The sequence below is a fragment of the Nanorana parkeri genome, unplaced genomic scaffold, assembly GCF_000935625.1.
Source record: "Nanorana parkeri isolate BGI_ZX_2015 unplaced genomic scaffold, ASM93562v1 scaffold145, whole genome shotgun sequence".
Taxonomy (NCBI): domain Eukaryota; kingdom Metazoa; phylum Chordata; class Amphibia; order Anura; family Dicroglossidae; genus Nanorana; species Nanorana parkeri.
The window spans coordinates 1,665,543-1,683,385 of NW_017306413.1; the positions used below are offsets into that span (position 1 = coordinate 1,665,543).

General features: G+C 38.1%; 1 protein-coding gene across 1 annotated transcript in view; it reads right to left on the reverse strand.

The window, feature by feature from the left end:
• Positions 1-17,843, reverse strand: part of ADARB2 (adenosine deaminase, RNA specific B2 (inactive)) — a 450,356-nt gene that overhangs the window by 79,548 nt on the left and 352,965 nt on the right. The window contains exon 5 of the mRNA XM_018554192.1: positions 2,743-2,854. Within this exon, the coding sequence (XP_018409694.1) occupies positions 2,743-2,854 (112 nt within the window). The remainder of the gene's footprint in view (positions 1-2,742; positions 2,855-17,843) is intronic.

Genomic DNA, 17,843 nt, shown 5'->3' on the forward strand with positions numbered 1-17,843 from the left:
ATGTCACTTGGCTGAGATGCCAGGATCAGGGTCAGAATCCATAGTTTGCAAGAGTACCAGTTACACATAGGATTCTGTAATAAAGTGTATGTACAGCCACAACTTTTTTTTTAGTTTTAGATACAGTAAGGGATGGTTAGGACCTCTGTCCGTTTTTTTCCTATATACCTTCAGGTAGATTTACCTTTACTTCCTGTTCTAGAGACACATCTGGAAGTAAGAGAAGATCCCAGCTAGAAGATATCTGTTGTCACTAGAACAGGGCTTTGGATAATTTCCATTCCCCCTTCCCCCTTTTCCTGTGACAGCTAAAAATGTTTGGATAGATGCCTCTTAGCTAGATGCCTCAATAGACCAGATTAATCTGCGTAGCGGTAACACAGGCAATGATTGCATAGCGGTAAAACAGGCAATGATAAAACCAGAAAGAGGTTCTTTCTATTTCAAATTCTATCCAAAACTAAAACTTAAGTTTTGCCTTCACATTCATTCTAATTTCCATTCTTGAACGTTTATAATAGTTCAACCTTACCTTTGCGGGAATTACTTTATTTTATATTTTTTACTTGTACTCTCTCCCTGTCAGAGCAGAATTCCCAGACTGTAGTGCCATCCTATTTCCTGCCTGAGCTCAATCCTAATTAAAATGGTATTAAAGCAGAACTCCAGGATCTTTTGTATTAACCCTTGCAGTGGGCCTACCCCCACACTGCAAGGGTTAAGTGTTTTTTTGTGTCTAGATGTAATAATAATAAAAAACAAAGATATACTCACCCAAAACTCAGAACCGGACAGCTGTCATGGCACTCCTTCCAGCGTGTCCCCTCCTCCTCTGCACATTGGAATGTTCCTCGGCAGCCTCATGTCTATGCACAGTGTATAGATGTGATGATTTACTGGACCTTAGACTGCTGCAGGGAATTGGGGGGTGGCATTCCAGGGACTGGTCTAAGAAGAAGCCGTCTCAGAGCTTTGGGTGAATATATCTTTGTTTTTTTTGTTTTTTTAACCTAGACGAGCAGTTAACCCCTGCTGTGCGAGGGTAGCCCCACTGCAAGGGTTAATAAAAAAAATGCCGCTTTAAATAAAAGTCTGAAAACTAAAGGCTTTGCTAACTGACAGGTACACTTCACTCCAGCTCCCTGGACAGAGTGTCAGCAATAAGGAGTATCCATGTGAATAACAGCACACTTATCTATAATTGAGAAGTAATTCTACATTATTATAACACCCATTCCTGATTGGTTCTTTTAAAAAAAGTCAGCAATGGAAGCGCCCACATTTCTATTTTTATATCCTCTCAAGTTTCTTTTAATATTTGCTAGGGAAGCACTGAAATTTCGGGCGAAAAAGGCACTTTTGGCAAAATGCATAAAGTACAGTTTTTCGGCCAAAATTGCGGTGCATGCCTGGTTTCTCTCCTCCCTGATGGGAGCTGCTCTGTGTCCCCTCTGACACAGCGCAGCGTCCAGCAGGGAGGAGAGAATTTATCAGAGGAAACCAAGTGGTGCAGGGGAGAAGAGCACTGTGAGCAGCCGGCGTGTCACAGGAGGCCGGGCTCTCCTCCAGCACCGCCCTTCTCGACCTCCTGTGACAAATTAGGATAGAGAGCGGTGTAGGGGTGGAGACAGAAGTAAGCTATCACAGGAGGCAGAGGTGGCGGTACGGGGAGGAGTCAGTTGCTAAAATAGACCGAGCTCTCCTCCCCATACTGCCCACTCTGGATCTGAATTGAGGACATACAGGTCTATTCACTAAAGGGGGAAGAGTTTGGAGAAGGCAGGAGAAGTGAACAATCTAGGACAAAATAGCCGATTTGGAAAAATTCTCCAATTCAGCTCACTTTCCAGTTCATCTATGTTGTCCTAGATTGTTCCCTTCTCCTGCCTTCTCCAAACTATTCACCCTTTTGTGAATAGACCCCATATATAGTATGTATACTTTGTACTTAATCATAAATGATTTGGAAGCGCTATACATCACTTCCTGTTCATTGATGATTGTAGACATGGTAAACATACTATCTCCACGAGTTATGAATGAACAGAAACACTCAGTATAGAGGATTCCTGTTCATTATAACAGGGGCTGCAGAGAGGACACTGTGTTCTCAATCTCTTTTTCTATTTAAAAATGCAAATATCATGGGTCTGTTTAGACTCCGGATATTTCCCAGAGCCCTCATCAGTAAAGTTAAAACTTTAGCATTTTTTTAATAAAAATAAAAAATAAAAACTTTAGAAAAAAAAATATTTAACAAAATTAAAAAGGTTAAAAAAAAAGTAGTTTTCGGTTTGGGCCTGACATTTTTTTATTTTAGGTTTTCGGTTTCAAAATGTCCTTTCGGTGCACCTCTAATATTTGCTCATTGGTTTACTTTTCACAATTTCCTAATGTCTGTATATGGCTGACTTCATTTGTGCAGTAAATACTTTTCTGCTTAGAACACAACTGTTCTCAATTCCGTCCTCCTCAGCCCTCTGTTTTTTGCCCTTGTTCACAAAGATGTGATGTGGGGAGGACAAAGTTTCACACGGCTATGTTAACACAGTCTTTTCCTACTTTGGGTTTATTTTTCTATTACGGAAATTGCCTTGGAGCTGTGATAATAAATGCTCCTCCAAATTGGCAGAACTAGTAAACTGCAAGGAATAGCATGATCCATTTTGGTTTAGACCTCAGCGAATCACAGCAACAACAAAGAGCCTTTATATATATATAAAAAAAAAAACATTTTCTTACCTCTGGTCATTATGATGGCTGCTAGGGCTTTGTGACGTGCACATACTGAGAAATTGTCAGTTAGCTCCTGGAATTTCTGCATTACCATCTTGTATATGGAATCTGCAAAGTCCTGGAACATAAGAACACACAATAGTGAATGCTAGATCCCTTTAAAAAAAAATAATAATGTACTTTAAAAAAATTAAACAATAAAGGGGTATGCAAATCATAACAATTAATTTCCTTATTTGCTCCCTTTTGGTCCATTAAATATACCATTGAAAGCATTTTGTTATATCTTTCCAATAAGTGTAAAAATACCCATCTATCCTTCCAGAATCTCACACTGCCTTCATTGTATTCTATCAGCGGTCGCAGAATACAATGAGCTGATCGAGGGATGCTGCCTGACAGGGTGCCAACAGTAGCACCCACCGTGCGAATTTCGTCTGGCTCATCAAGAACTTAGAACTAAGAAATTCTTATAGTGTATGGCCAGCTTAAGTGACAAGGTGATGATACACGGAATAATTTTGGAGACGTAACTTGCCACGCTATAGCAGAAAGTTAAAGGGTTCATCAGAGGATTATCAGATATTATTTTAAAGAAGAACTCTGGGCATTTAAAAATGAACCTGTCTAATCTTCAACACCAGTCCACACTGGAACTTGGAGACAGGGATGCTGCAGTATGGAGGCAGCAGAGCAAACATAGTTGCCCGTGATGGCAGTAACAGTTTTGATTGGAACTGTTTCTCTGCCCAATATAGTCAGACCATATCTTGAGAGGACAAATTGAAATTGTCATGATAGAATATCAAAGCTGCTACCTGCGACTCATTTTTACACATGCAAATTAGGGCAGCATCATTTTCATCCTTTCTCTTTTAGTCCTTGAGGCCGATTTACTAAAGAAGTTGAGAATGCACACACAGTAAATTGTGTGAATATTCACTTTAATTACCCAATCATATGAGAAAGCAAATCTGTTTTTTTTCCCTCAGCACATAGTTAAATGTGTGGAAATTCTCAATTCCTTGCAAATCTGGCTTATCGAATCACAGGGGTTGATTTACAAAAGACAAATAGGCTGCTCACTTTGCAAGGGAATTTTCCCTTATCTAGCGAATGAAATGAATGCTGAATTCCATTGCCCAATCATGTGCAGGCAAACATACTGTTTTTTTTTCCTTGCAGGTGATTGGGTATACTTTGCAATGGGATTTTCTTTACCGCATTTATTAAGCTAAGGGAAAATTCCCTTGCAAAGTGAACAGCCCATTTGGGTAAATCCAATCCATTGTTTTCAAACATGTATTCAGGTGAGCAATTCCAACTTGCCTAGCTGCACACCTACGCTGGGTCAAGATGACAATGACAGTCATGGAGCATTTCCTAAAAAACAAGTTAGGACCGGCAGCTCTCATATTTCTCTCCTGACAGATCCCCCTTCCCCAAATGAATACTTAATTACTGGTTTTATTTTTACAGCCTCAAAAAATCAATTTAAAACAACTAAAAAATTCCAGCAAATATTCATACAGAATTCAGACAAGGAAACCAACACGCTGGAAAGGGTCAGCAGGGGAGATAATAAATAGATAAAGTTTAGAAGAAGCACAAGATATTTTTCCTCCAGGTCTTTATTATTTCAACATTGTTTTATCTAAATGTTTTATAGAGTGATGAGAGAGGGACTATTTATCAATGGCTGTTTACTGACTGCCAGAAGCACTTGTGGCTGCCAAATGACTGCTGTGTAGACTCACTGAATTGTTACTGCTTGCAGGCTTTTGGGGGCATACAAATTAAACAGCATTATATCAGAGATGGAGTAAATTTATATGTATGACATGCTTGATCATAAATGTAGTGACAGCTGGATTTGGCTGGAATAGTCACAGGTCTCTGTCTGAACAATAAAGTGGATTCCATGCTCAATGGGTCAAAATGTTAATCGGGTCATTGGAGAGAGGAAAGCAAATGCTAAGAGGCATTTAAAAGCCTGCAAGTCTGGCAGAGTGATTATTATAGTTTGGTCTCTCCCTTATGAATTAAGTAATTGTGAAGGACTGATCTATCATTTAAGGGTATATTTATCTAATCTCATAACCCCCCTGACCTAATGAGTATCTATATCTTAACCCATAACCTCCCTGAGCCAATGGTTATATTTATATAATCCCATAACCTCCTTGACCCAATAGGTATAGTTATCTAATCTCATAACCCACCTGACCCAACGGGTATATTTATTAGACATGTGCGATTCGGTTCGTTCCGAAATTCGTTTCGGACGAATTTTCGGAAATTCGGAGATTCGGATGCATCTGAATTCCGAATTACAGCTAAGACGAATGCAAACGAATCCGAAATTCCCGATTTCCCGAAATTTGTTATTGGACGAATTTCGTTGCAGCAAAATGACATTAGGAAAAAAAAATCACACCATTTTAGCTCTGCAACACATCTATACTTAAAGTACAGAGGCTATAGAGTAGTGGATAAAGGACAGGCTTGCCATAACTACAACGAAATTAGTTTTTGGACGAATTCTGTTGCAGCAAAATTTTTTTTTTTTACAGTCTGCAGAAGATGAAAAAAAAAAAGACGAAAACCAAAAGAAGAAAAAATGAGATTAAGTCTGTGTCAACAGATGGGCAGAGCGAGCCATGACGTCACAGCTCGCTCCGCCCATTTGACATTCTCAGCTGTCAAAGCTACATATTGCATTTATATATATCAAATGCTTCTATGCTTATAGTATAGAGGCTATAGAGTAGTGGATAAAGGACAGGCTTGCCATTGCTAATGTCCCAGGTTCAAATCCCGGGCAAGTCAACTAATATTTAAAGTTTTTTTTTCCCATAAACGAATTTTGTCCAAAACTAATTTAATTTCAGACCCGAAAAACGAAACTAAACTAAACAATTTTTTTTTTGTTTCAAAACGAAACTAAACTAAACAATTTGTTTTTGTTTCAAAACTAAACTAAACTAAACAAATTTTTTGCTGGTGCACATGTCTAATATTTATCTAATTCCACAACCCCCCTGACCCAATGGGTATACTTATCTAATCCCACAACCTCCCTGACCCAATGGGTATATTTATCTCAGCCAATAACCCACCTTACCCAATGGGTACATTTATCTAATCCCATAACCCCCCCTGACCCAATGGGTATAATTATCTAATCCCATGACCTGAATATTGTGTAATTAGCTATCTTCAGGGAGGTAGACTATAATATTCATCAAGCACAATCCCCACTGGATTTACACTTGCTTGTTTATAACTACCAGGAATGTAGATGGTGAACATTGGTGAGTGTGCACCCAGTGTTCCTAGATTTGTCTAAGCTTTCATAATCAGACCCCTATAGATCTCACCTATACATCTATGCCTGCTTATCCATGTCTGGACTTTAACTGGTCTACAGTAAGAATGCTGTATAAATACCACTCAATTGAAGTACATGTAACACAGCTGTGTGAATCACCATTACTATGACCTTTCTCTAAAGGTTAAGTATACTTTAAAAAAGAACCCAACAAATACCCTCTTCCTTGCCAGATTCTGAGCACATAGTCCAGGTGAAGACAGAGACCTGCCTATGAGAGAATGGCAGTCTGCCGACACATATACGCCTAGGTGCAGATGGAGACTGCTATTTTTCCCAGTTTGATTAACATTTGAATTGAATGGAGCACAGAGTACATCCATTGAGAACAGGATGAACAGGAAAAAGCTTAAACTTATAAACAGCAAGAGTAATAAATCTTACAGAGTCTAGTTTCGGTAAGGCCAGGAGGGAGGAGGTCTTACCCTTCAAGCAGCTTATGCAGGCCTTCCTCTAATTTGAGTTTTATATATATAGAGAGAGAGAGAGAGAGAGAGAGAGAGAGATAGATAGTTTTTTCCTGCTTTTGCCCAGAGCTCTTTAACAAGTGTTACATTTTAACCATTGTAGTTTTTTAAAGTAATTTATATATGAAACAAACGAGCCTAGATTTTCATTAACAGCCTTTTGGGTAACACTGGCATTCTACGTGTGTCAAAAAGATATTAAATCAATAGATTATACAAAAGCAAGCCTTTTAGTAAACATTTTTCATGCAGCCATGGCCTCTGGGTTTATTGGATAAAATATCTGAAAGGTTAGATTTGCATACTGGTAGGAGAAAACAGTCCTGAAAACTTGCAGAAATGTGATTTTGTGCTGAGTGTTATCTGAAGTTATTTAATATCCTCTTAGTGTCATATTTTATTCTGTGTTTGTGTTATAGCTTAGATTAGTGTCACATATAGTTTATATTGTTTATTTGTATCCAGTCTCAAGTAAACAGGTGAAGATGAAAAACATTAATTTAGTGTCCTAGACAAACATGAATGATGACACCATTTTAAATAGGTGATTGACCTTTTCATCATCAGAAATATTACAGGCTCACTGCAATGGTGATGGTGAAAACCAAAGGAAACATATATTTTATGATATATACAGGTGAAACTCGAATAATTAGAATATCGTGCAAAAGTAATTGCAGTAAGTGCTACAAAAGGGGCCCAAACCAAGTACTGAGTACATATGCATGCTTGTACTTTTCAGAGGTCCGATATTGTTCTATGTACAATCCTTGTTTTATTGATTGCATGTAATAATCTACTTTTTTGAGGTTGTGGATTTGGGGTTCTTGGGGTTTTCATGAGCTGTAAGAACTTAACATTATATCTATTCCATTTGATAATACAGTATAGGCAACTGAGCTTATAAAGCATTTTACAATATTTTGTTTCTTGAAGATTGTGTGATGGAATCTCAAAAGGCTAAAAAATATATTATACATTGTATTTACTACTTTATATCTAAAAATGTTATGAGCCCAATCAAAAGTTCATATGCAACAAAAATAATAATATTTGGATTCAATATAATCTACGTACAGCACCCAAACTCTATTATTTTGTATTCCCATGATGTAGTCATTTGGGCCTTACAAAGCATTTCTGGAACATTTAATCAACTTGCAGTAAAGAAGGAAAATGCTCAGCGTTTATTGTTTGGCCATGAATTCCACTGATATCAATATTGTAGGGTCAGAACTGCATCTGGCAACCAATAACCAGATGGAAGTTTTTTCGCTGAACTCTAACCCGCAAGACTTTCCCTACAGGGACACATATATGACTTGCTGCATTCCTGAATAATTCAACAAATTATGGCATTGTGCCCTGGTCACAGCATTATAGGTGCTCTAAGACAAGCCTCGGGTGTCAAGCTGTACTAGGAAAGATATTAAATTAGCAGAAATTGTTTTTTTTTTATGAGTACATGGACACTCTGTAAAGCAACCTGTGCTGGGGGAACTGAATCTGAAAAATACTGCTTTGTCTACAGAGCTACAAATTACATTCATGTTACTGATATGGCTTATTCTGCCTTTCTGAGGGGAAAGAAACAACATCATATTTGTAGGATTTCCACAATTAAAAAATCAGTAGTCAGTATTCATATTATGAGGCATCAGAATGTGAGCGCTTTAATTGATATCTTTAGGCAAAATGTAAATACATTTGTGGTTAGTATAACACAATAATAAAATCACACCAAATTTTAGAGATGATAACCTACACACCTCAGTTGGCCGTTCCTTAAACGTTTGATGGGATCAGGTTTGGTTCCTGATGTTTATGGGAAGTTTTGGATTAGGGCAGACACAGTGGTCAATAATTCCCAGCAGATACTTTGTCATCTTGGTGGGATATTCCCATTTTTCCAGGAACATAATTATATTAAAGTGACATTAAACTCAGGACTTAAAAATGCATTCAAGTACCCTAACTATTAACAAAAATGTATTTGATCAGCTGTAGATCCTCAAATCCTCTCTGAATTGGTGCTGACGCTGTCCTTCTTTCTGGAGGGTGGCTACTTTTATTCCCCATGGTCCCTGTGTATGTTGTAAAGTATCCACTACTCTGAGCTCGCGCAAGGTCCATAGGTTCAAGGTCCATATAACATCATAAAGCATATCTATCTTCTAGAAGATAACTGCTCTCATGCTGTTTTCTATCCAAATGGTTGTGAATTCCCCCCCTGTAGTAATGTTAATGGCCTGATACTTGATTTATGTGGTCATGGCAATCTGTTTTTCATACTGCATGAGTGTTAGGTCTCTCCTCAGGTTTCAAATGATCTGACAAGAATTAGTAAAGTTCGACACCAGCTGAACTCCTCAGAAAAATGTCATATTTAACGGCTAAAGGCAAAAATGACTCCAATTATAACCCAGTGTCAGATGAACACTGCATCAAATGTCATATTTGAAGTTTTTTTTTATCATTATCACTTTAGTTTTAGGAGAAGCTAAGGAACACATTATTTCGTTTCACACTTGTCAAATTGTTAGTGGCACTGTAATTACCTAACTGCATTTTCACAAATAAGTGAAACATTTTAGTAAGTTAGAATTGTAGTAAACTGAAAATTCACTGCCTAAATAAAGATCAGCATTGAACAAATTATTTTGTATCAGTGCTGAAGGGTCAGTGCTGCAAGACCTTGGTAAAGGGATTTGACATGGGACGCAAAGTATAATTTAAAGCCAAAACGTTTTCTGTTTCATTAGTAGTTAAAACACCTCTGAGCTTTTTTGCCATCTGTGTCCCATTACAGAGATTTCTCTTTACTTTCTGTCCTGTAGGAAGTGAGAGAAAATAGCTCACCATTGAGTGAAATCGAGTAAATACCTAAAAGAATTTCTAAGCTATCCCTAGTCTATCCCCAATTACCAAAAAATGATAATTCACCACGTTTTGATTTTCTAATATTGGAGTTTTGTTCTGCCTTTTCTGGAGAGAAAGTTACTATTTAAAAGGCAACTATGATATATGGATGATAATTCTCCTGAAAAAATTCACAATTCTAGCTGCATATATTCAGGAGAATTACAAAATTTGCAAGTCACCAGGTTGTCAAATGGATTTGCTTATTACCAGTGATGTATATTGGGCTCTTTTATCACACATGTCCCTTCTAGCGGACAAGCGCAGACCTCTGATGTAAAAGGCTTTCCAGTGACTCTAATATGATACAGAAAATCTAAGGGCTTTCCTTGAAGCAGGCATCTGTAGCAATGAGGATTTATGGGTCTACTGAGGAGCTAAAATGATATGTGATGAAGATAGGCCGTGTTTTTGGAAAGCTATCTATATGATATAATAATGCTGCATGAGAAAAGATTACACAACAAGGTCAATTAGGGTGAATTTGGGCAGCCAACGAGGAGTTACCAGATCAGCAATCTGTTTCAGGAATTCTAAAAACAATTGGAAACTTCCACACCAGTGGGCAGCATCAAGGTAATGCTTAAGGGAAACCTGTACTGAGAGACCATGGGGGCTGCCAATGCTGACCTCCTTCTAAAACTGCAAACTGACTGACTCAGGACCTGACTGCACTTCTGATCTGTTAACTAGTCCTAGTCAATGACTATTTCAGACATTGAATTAACATGCCAGCCAGGCAACTAGCATTTTCAGGAGAGGTCAATAATGGCAGATGCCATATTTTCTCACTACAGGGTTCCTTTAATTGCCTGTAGCCAATCGCTATACAGCCATAAGAGGCAAAATGGGCATTTCTTTTGGATTCACCAAGACTGGGACTAACTCTAGAGCAGGGGTAGGCAACCTTGGCTCTCCAGCTGTGCTGAAACTACAAATTCCATCATGCTTCTGCCTCTGGGAGTCATGTCTGTGGCTTGCAATGCCTTATGGGATTTGTAGTTTCAGCACAGCTGGAGAGCCAGGGTTGCCTACGCCTGCTCTAGACCTTATACAAAGGTAAATTCCAGTACGAGTTATAAAATTAACCCATTATAGGTCTACAGGGAACTCAACCTACATGTGCAAAGCTTACATTTTTCATTCATGCAAAGCTGTAATGCACTAGGCCATTTTACAGCTTAAACTCATTAGTAATCTGCTGAGTCACCTGAATATGTAGGTCAGGTTTTGGCAATACCATTTATTTCAGATATCTTGCCGTTTCATAAAAAAAAAAGATGCACAGTACCGAACCATGTTTTTGTTGTGTTGGATAGAGTAGGGAAGGGTCAAAAACCGCTGTCAGGTTATATTTTGCTGCCTGTGCCCTGCTGGGGAGATTTCCCTTCACCTTCTGTCTTGAAGATGTAATAGGACGTGAGAGGAGATCTACACAATGCTCGCCAGAACATTTGTCCTCATTGGAAGATTTACTCTCAAGATTTTCTTACTCTCATGACAACTGTAAACTTTAGGATTCCCTTCTACTTTCTGTCTTTCTGACAAGTGTCACCAAGACAAATAGGGAGTGAATCTCCCCAGCGTCAACACAGACCACAATAAAACTTCCTCACTCTATCCAAAACTAACAATAGGTTTGCCTGTACATACACTATACCTGAAATTCAAAGTAAAGTACTTTTTTTCCTGGCTACTAAGCATTTTGCGTGTAACATTTTCAGTTCACAATTTAACTACATTTGCTGCCAAGAGGTGCTGTGTTGGTGGGGCAGAGCTGAAAGCTCCATAAGGGAGCTGGATCCCCTCAAAAGAAGCTAGTGGGTTAATTCCACTTACATCCAGCTCATACTGAAACACCAATATAGAATGAACAAGGTTGTGTTGGAGAACTAACATATGTTTTGGTAACTTTTATGTAAATCTGCAGACAAGCACCTGCATCCTTTATGTAGGAGGCTATATTATCTAAAAAACTTGACTTACACCAGCAAAAATACAGTACAACATTGTGGGACCGTTCCTGATCCCTTCAAGACATGTCTTATGAAGGGGCTATATGCAGTTCCAAAAAGCTATATTGTGTTTTTAGATGTAGTTCAAATGGGAGTATTTTAATGACGAATGAAAAAGTGTGTTGATATCTGCATGATGGAAGATGGCTCCATCCATTTTTTTTAACCACTGCTATTGTGGTCCTAATACCATATTGTGTACAACATGTGTATATGTGGGGAGGGTTCTTGTCTATGAATTCAAAGAGTTTATTAAATCATATTTGCTCTTAAACTATAATCATATTCCCCCTTACAGTGAAACGTTGCTCTGATTGCTGACCCAAGAGTTGTGGGGTGCAGACTACTTTCTGAACAGTGATCACACATTGATTTCCCTATATGAACCATCATAGTTCCATCCTACCGTGAAGGAGAAAATCCTCTCCTGTGGTACAAAGCACAGGCTTAGCACAGCAGTGACTTCTGAGGAGAAAGCTGAGTCACCTATTCAAATTGCCTGGTTCAATTACTGTGGCTAATGTGGTAAGACTTATATATTATGCCCACCTCTTGCCTCTAGCATTAAGAGGATGGAAATAGGAGTGCATTTTAAGTTACCCACCTCCAATCACAAATTTTTAGGTATAAAAAGGGCTGCATTATAGGCCACCCACCAATGATGGGGGCTACATAAAAAAATTTGCTTTGATATCCCTGCGATTTTGAGTTATACTCCTAATATTTCCTATTGATATCTCTGCAGCCGAAAGCTGCAGGGACTTCCTACCCTGCTTCAGGTCTGAACGCAGCATATAAATGCTGAAAATGGATGTCCCCAGAGCAAGTATAATATAAGTCTATAACACCTGGGCACTGACCAACTGACTAAAAAGATGTTATTTTATCTAATTTAGGAAGTGCTGGAAATGCAACTGCTCAATATCACAATAGATTCTCTTTAATAGTAAAAATAGAAAAGAATGACGATAATAATTTTTAATGTTATACTCTACAACCCTTAGAGAATAATCATGGCTTTTTGTTATTTATTAATACCAAATTTGTGGCACTGTTGGAGCTTTGTACAAAACATATACACATATTTGATACAGTAACGTTTGTATTACACCGTTTAGAAATTCCCAAACAGACCCATGCAGCACATTGGTCTGTTCCCTACTTTCCGATTAAGCTAAAAGTAATTTATTTTTTGTTTGTGCTTGGCTATTACTGGCTGAGCTTTTACTTTTATCTCCATTTCTTGCTGCCTTTCTATTACTCGTCATTTTAGTAACAGCAAAAAAGAAAGCACAAAATATACTAATCCCAGCATCAACCTTGGAAGATGTAAGCCGTGTGCAAAGTTTTTCCTTTTTTCAGCTGCGATAAAATCTTGCCTATAACCATGTCCAACCTTTCAACAGCAAGACCAGATGGCTTTGCAGCCCGTATGACAGACTTTACCCACTGAAGCCTTTCTAAGTGGCTACGTGTCTTTGTTTCTCAGTTGTGGTAAATGCTCAGAGAAAAAGGTATGGAAAATGGTTGGCATTAAAAGTTATCAGAAGCAAACATTGAAGAAAAGGCAAATTATACCTGTTGGACCAATGCTTTTCAAAGAAAAAAACAACATTAAAGAAATTGAAGAAAGTGCAGGCCTTTTAACATTTTAGTGTACAGAAAGCTTGATGTCTAAAAAAAGTTAGATGTTATTTTAAGTGGCCGTGCTCTGTGAAGTTGGTGGAAAACAGAGCAATAAGTTCTTGGTCCTATCCAGAATCCAAAAAACAATTAAAGTCAATGTCTGCAGTGATCCACAAATTGGAGCAGGTTAAAGTGGAAGTTCAGACAAACAGCTAAATACAGCTAAATAAGAATGAACTCTTATACCAGACAAATGATTTGTTAGGCCTGATGAAGGGAGGTAGATCCCTGAAATGTGTTGTCTTTCCCGGAATCCTAAATAAACGTTTCAACTGTATAATGATTGCCACAGTATAGTACTTATTTTGGATACAGGCACTGCTCCACCTGACAGAGTAGAGCGCTCACATTCTTTTTGCTTCAGCACATTGTGCAACCAGGCAAATTTCATACTAATTTTTTAGTTCAGCAATGAAAGCCACCTCTCCACTTCTTACCTGCTAATTGGACAAAGATGCGGTTTACTAAAGAAGCACTGCTGACTTAGCATTTTAATGTTCACTTGGTTCTTTAGGTGACGCTTTGTTAACGTTGAATACCCAACCAAAAACAAGGGGATTTTGGCTTGCACATGATTGGACAACTGAAGAGCAATTTATGGAAACAAATTAAACTGATTGGTGAGCTAATAATGCTATCCAGCAAGCAACTTTACTTAAGTCAGAAAGTTCCTTGTAGCTTTGTGTAATCACATCAGCAAGAATCAGGAGCGCACCTAATAAGGCCATTGGGAATATATTTTCTGAAACCTATGCTGTGTAATTTTCTCCACCTCAGCTTCCCTTTTCAGGTTCATCATTCCAAGGCAGATTTTAATCTACTTGGTACTAGTAAAAAGTAAAGTAGACATTTAAGCATACACAGATATTTCTACCATTACTTGCATTTTTGTATAGTCATGAGGTCGGTAACCTGAACAGATCTGTGCAGAAAACAACTGTACAAAACAGCATGCAACCCGCACAGACACCAGGAAAGTCTCAGAGGTCTACTAATAATAATACTTTTGCAAATGTACACAATATCCTCACCTATTTTCTGCTGCTCTAGGCTCACATCATGGTTGAGTAAGCGCAAAGCATACTCACTGTCATTTTTGGCACGGTCACTGTTTCTCAAACCTCCGAGCAAGCCATACATCATGAAATATTGATATGGTTACACTACGCTGCTGCACATGACATTTGATGTATGGCTGTAGGTGATTTTTTTTTTTTCTCTTTCTCTCTCGTAATTCTAAACAGTCACTGAAGGATCAAAAGCAAAATGTCATTTTGCACTTGTAAGAATGAGGTGGTGACATGTCCCAAATATACCAGGCTGGTGCCAGCCTAACCCGGCATTTTGTAATCTCGCCGAGCTCAGAGGGCCTCTATAATTAGTCATCTCATAACGATTTCTAGCGACATTACAAATATTTATCGCATTAAATATCAACATTCAGAATATTGCATTCATTTGGACTTTTTACGTCCCAATGATTTTGCATTATTCCCATCGACTGAAATAAATGAAGAAAATGTTTCAGACTACACATGATAGCATGTAAAAATCAATAACTGGATTCTAAAAGGATTTAATATGCCTTGAATACATTCATTTCAAACAGTTTCCTTAAATAGCTTTTTTTTCTCCCAGCATAACATATTTTTTAAAGTCAAATATAGAGCATTAAGGCTATAATTACCATTTTAATTATACCTCAATCATCAAATCTACTTTGCATAGAAATTAAAGCTTTTTATGTTATGATTTTTTTGGTATCGGGGTAGAGAAAAATATTACCGAGCAATTAAGAAGAAAGGGTTTAGAGGCCTTGGAAGATTTTGTCATTTACAAATTTCAATGCGTAATCAAGAATTCAGATATCATATTGACAGGACTATAAAGACCAATATTCATCTATCTGGGTGTCTACTCTGTGTTTGGAAAATATGTAGTTCTTTTTGCAGGGAAAAAAAAACATATATATGCTATGTAGAGACAGAAAGGATTACCTGGCTTGTATCTGTTAGTAGATATTTTAAAATGTGTAAAGCTGGCCATAGACTGGACAATTTTTCCCTCGATATGAGGAAGATTTGATAAACTTTCCTTAGAAGTAGTTAGCTTTATGTGCATAAGTAGATACAAAATGGCTGATTGTCTGTCAGATATTAAACAAACAGGACAGACATTCTAATATAAAAACTGTTAAATGTTAAGTTTACCATATTGAGGGTATAACATAACAATGGTCAGATCACAAGGGGACACACTACACTGCAACACATATAATCTGTCCAAAGAGTCCATCTCTGCCTGTAATTGGACAATGCAGGAGACTGTAAGGCAAAGCAAAGATCCCTGATTGGCTCACAGCGCTGCCTCTCCCTCTACCAATTCTGTGGTACAAGGGATTACAGACATATAAGGACACACTAAATCCCTGGTGAAGTCCTCCTCCCATTGCTAAGCCCTGTCCCTTCACTTTACCATGTCAATGGTTTTGCAGAAGGCTGCATCACGTTTACATTCATCAGGACAAAGTGCCCACAGGAGGTAAGATTGCTAATTTATACATGCTCCAGAAAAACAGCATGGACCAAGTGGCACTGAGCACGAAGCTAAATAAGCGAAACAAATGAAAGCTGTACCAGGGATGATTAAGAGAATCACGGTGACTTTTCATTCTTATTCTACTTGCCAATGTCCCAAGGCATGTCTTGCTTAATTCATTACTGAGAATTTCAGTAGGCAGTAGAAGCTCCTCAATGGAAAATTACTTCAGCTTCAAGATGTTTATGTCTCTTTGCATGAACTGCCTGTTTAAAAAAAAAAAGTGTAATGGAAATCAAATCAGGGCTTGAGTTGGGCAGACCACTGAATACATGCACAGAAAAGATTTCCAGAGCACTATGGCATATATAAAGAGAGAGCACAGTAGTGCTTGTTTCCTTTCTGGCACTTTGTCTGTCATTGAAACATTGACCATAACTGTGTAGAGAGGGATGGGAAAGAAAGAGAGGAGTCATTGCTTTGATTTATCCACTTGCATGTGTAGTTTTTGGTATCAGCTACTGAGCTCTATAAACAATGGTCATTTTTAACAGGCGCTAAGGAGAAAAACATGTTGAATACTATACCTACTGGCTGAATATAATAATACATAATATTAATATGTAGTATTTCAAGCTAAAATTAAATTTTATTTGAAGCCCTGATGATAATGAAGAAAGAAAATATATACAAATTCACCAGGCAGTGCCTTTAAAAGCTTTAATTGCCTTGGTAAACCTGAAACTATTGACAACTATACTGTGCAGACAGTGGTTCAAAAACCTCTATCTTTCTCTGCACTTCTGTGTTGCAAAGTCAACTTGAAAAGAGTGGGTCAAATCGCAGTAGGAGTACGGCCATATGGGGCAGCAAAAAAAGGCATCTCTGGCCACATACAGGGACAGAATTCCATTGCTGTGCACACTGTAGGGGGCAGATTTAAAGTGCAAGAGATCAGTGTTAACACATTAGGTTCCTCCCGTTTAGCATCTGAATTATAGAACTTTTATAATGAATGGGAAAAGGGAAAGGGAAAATGTATTAAAATCTCTTCAGGGTCTAATTTGACAAAAAATGAGACTTTCTTTCTTGGATCTCATCAGCTATCACAACATGAGTTCTGTCAGCATGACTAGAAGTGTGAAGTAATATTCATAAAGACATATAATTGATTTTCCGCATCTTATAAAGAAGAGATGGACTTGGGCTCTGCCATTATTAGATAATGTCTCCCAGACACATTCCACTGCTTTAACCGCACTTATCTGCTTCCTCACCTTTGCTTAGCATTTTTGCCAATTTTATTATTTACACTTTAAGCAAACTGATTTAAAACAGTATGCACTGAAAACTAGATAAACACAAATCAATAAATGACATGGTACATCACAGTTTTGCTATTTAATTGAAAATAATATACAGTATGCAGGAGCAGTTTGCTTAATGCCGTTGGAAACTGGTTTGGCCACATCACATCCCTTACCAGTAATAGCAGACATGCTATTACTTTTAGCCAATGGGGAACTAATGCTGTGATGCAGAGGCTACATTGCCATGTGGCTTCCACAGTGCTCCAACAAGAGTATTAGGCATCTTGGCACCTAACAGAGGACTGAGATCTTTTCTCATACCCTCCTTAATGGGCTCCACCACATTAGCATACAAAGCATGTATTCCCACTATTTACCACCACTAAACCCAACTCTTAAACTGACATTTCTAAAGAAAAAAATTTTTTTTTTTAAAGCGTGCGGTTCCCTCTCCCAAACAATACCAGATCCTTTAGGTCTGTTAGGAATATTAGGAGGGACCCCATTTTATAAAAAAAATTGTGGAGTTCCCCCCAAAAGTCATACCAGACCCTTAAGGTCTGGTAGGAATTTTAGGAGGGACCCCATGTAAAAAAAACTAATAAAAAAGTGTGTGGGGTTCCCCCTTAAAGTCATACCAGGCCCTTAAGGTCTAGTAGGAATTTTAAGGAGGAATCCCACCACCAAAAATGGGGAAAAAAAGATGTGGGGTCCCTCCTAAAATTCCATTACTTGACCCTTCATCCGAGCACAGGCCTGGCAGGGCAGGAAAGGTGGGGGG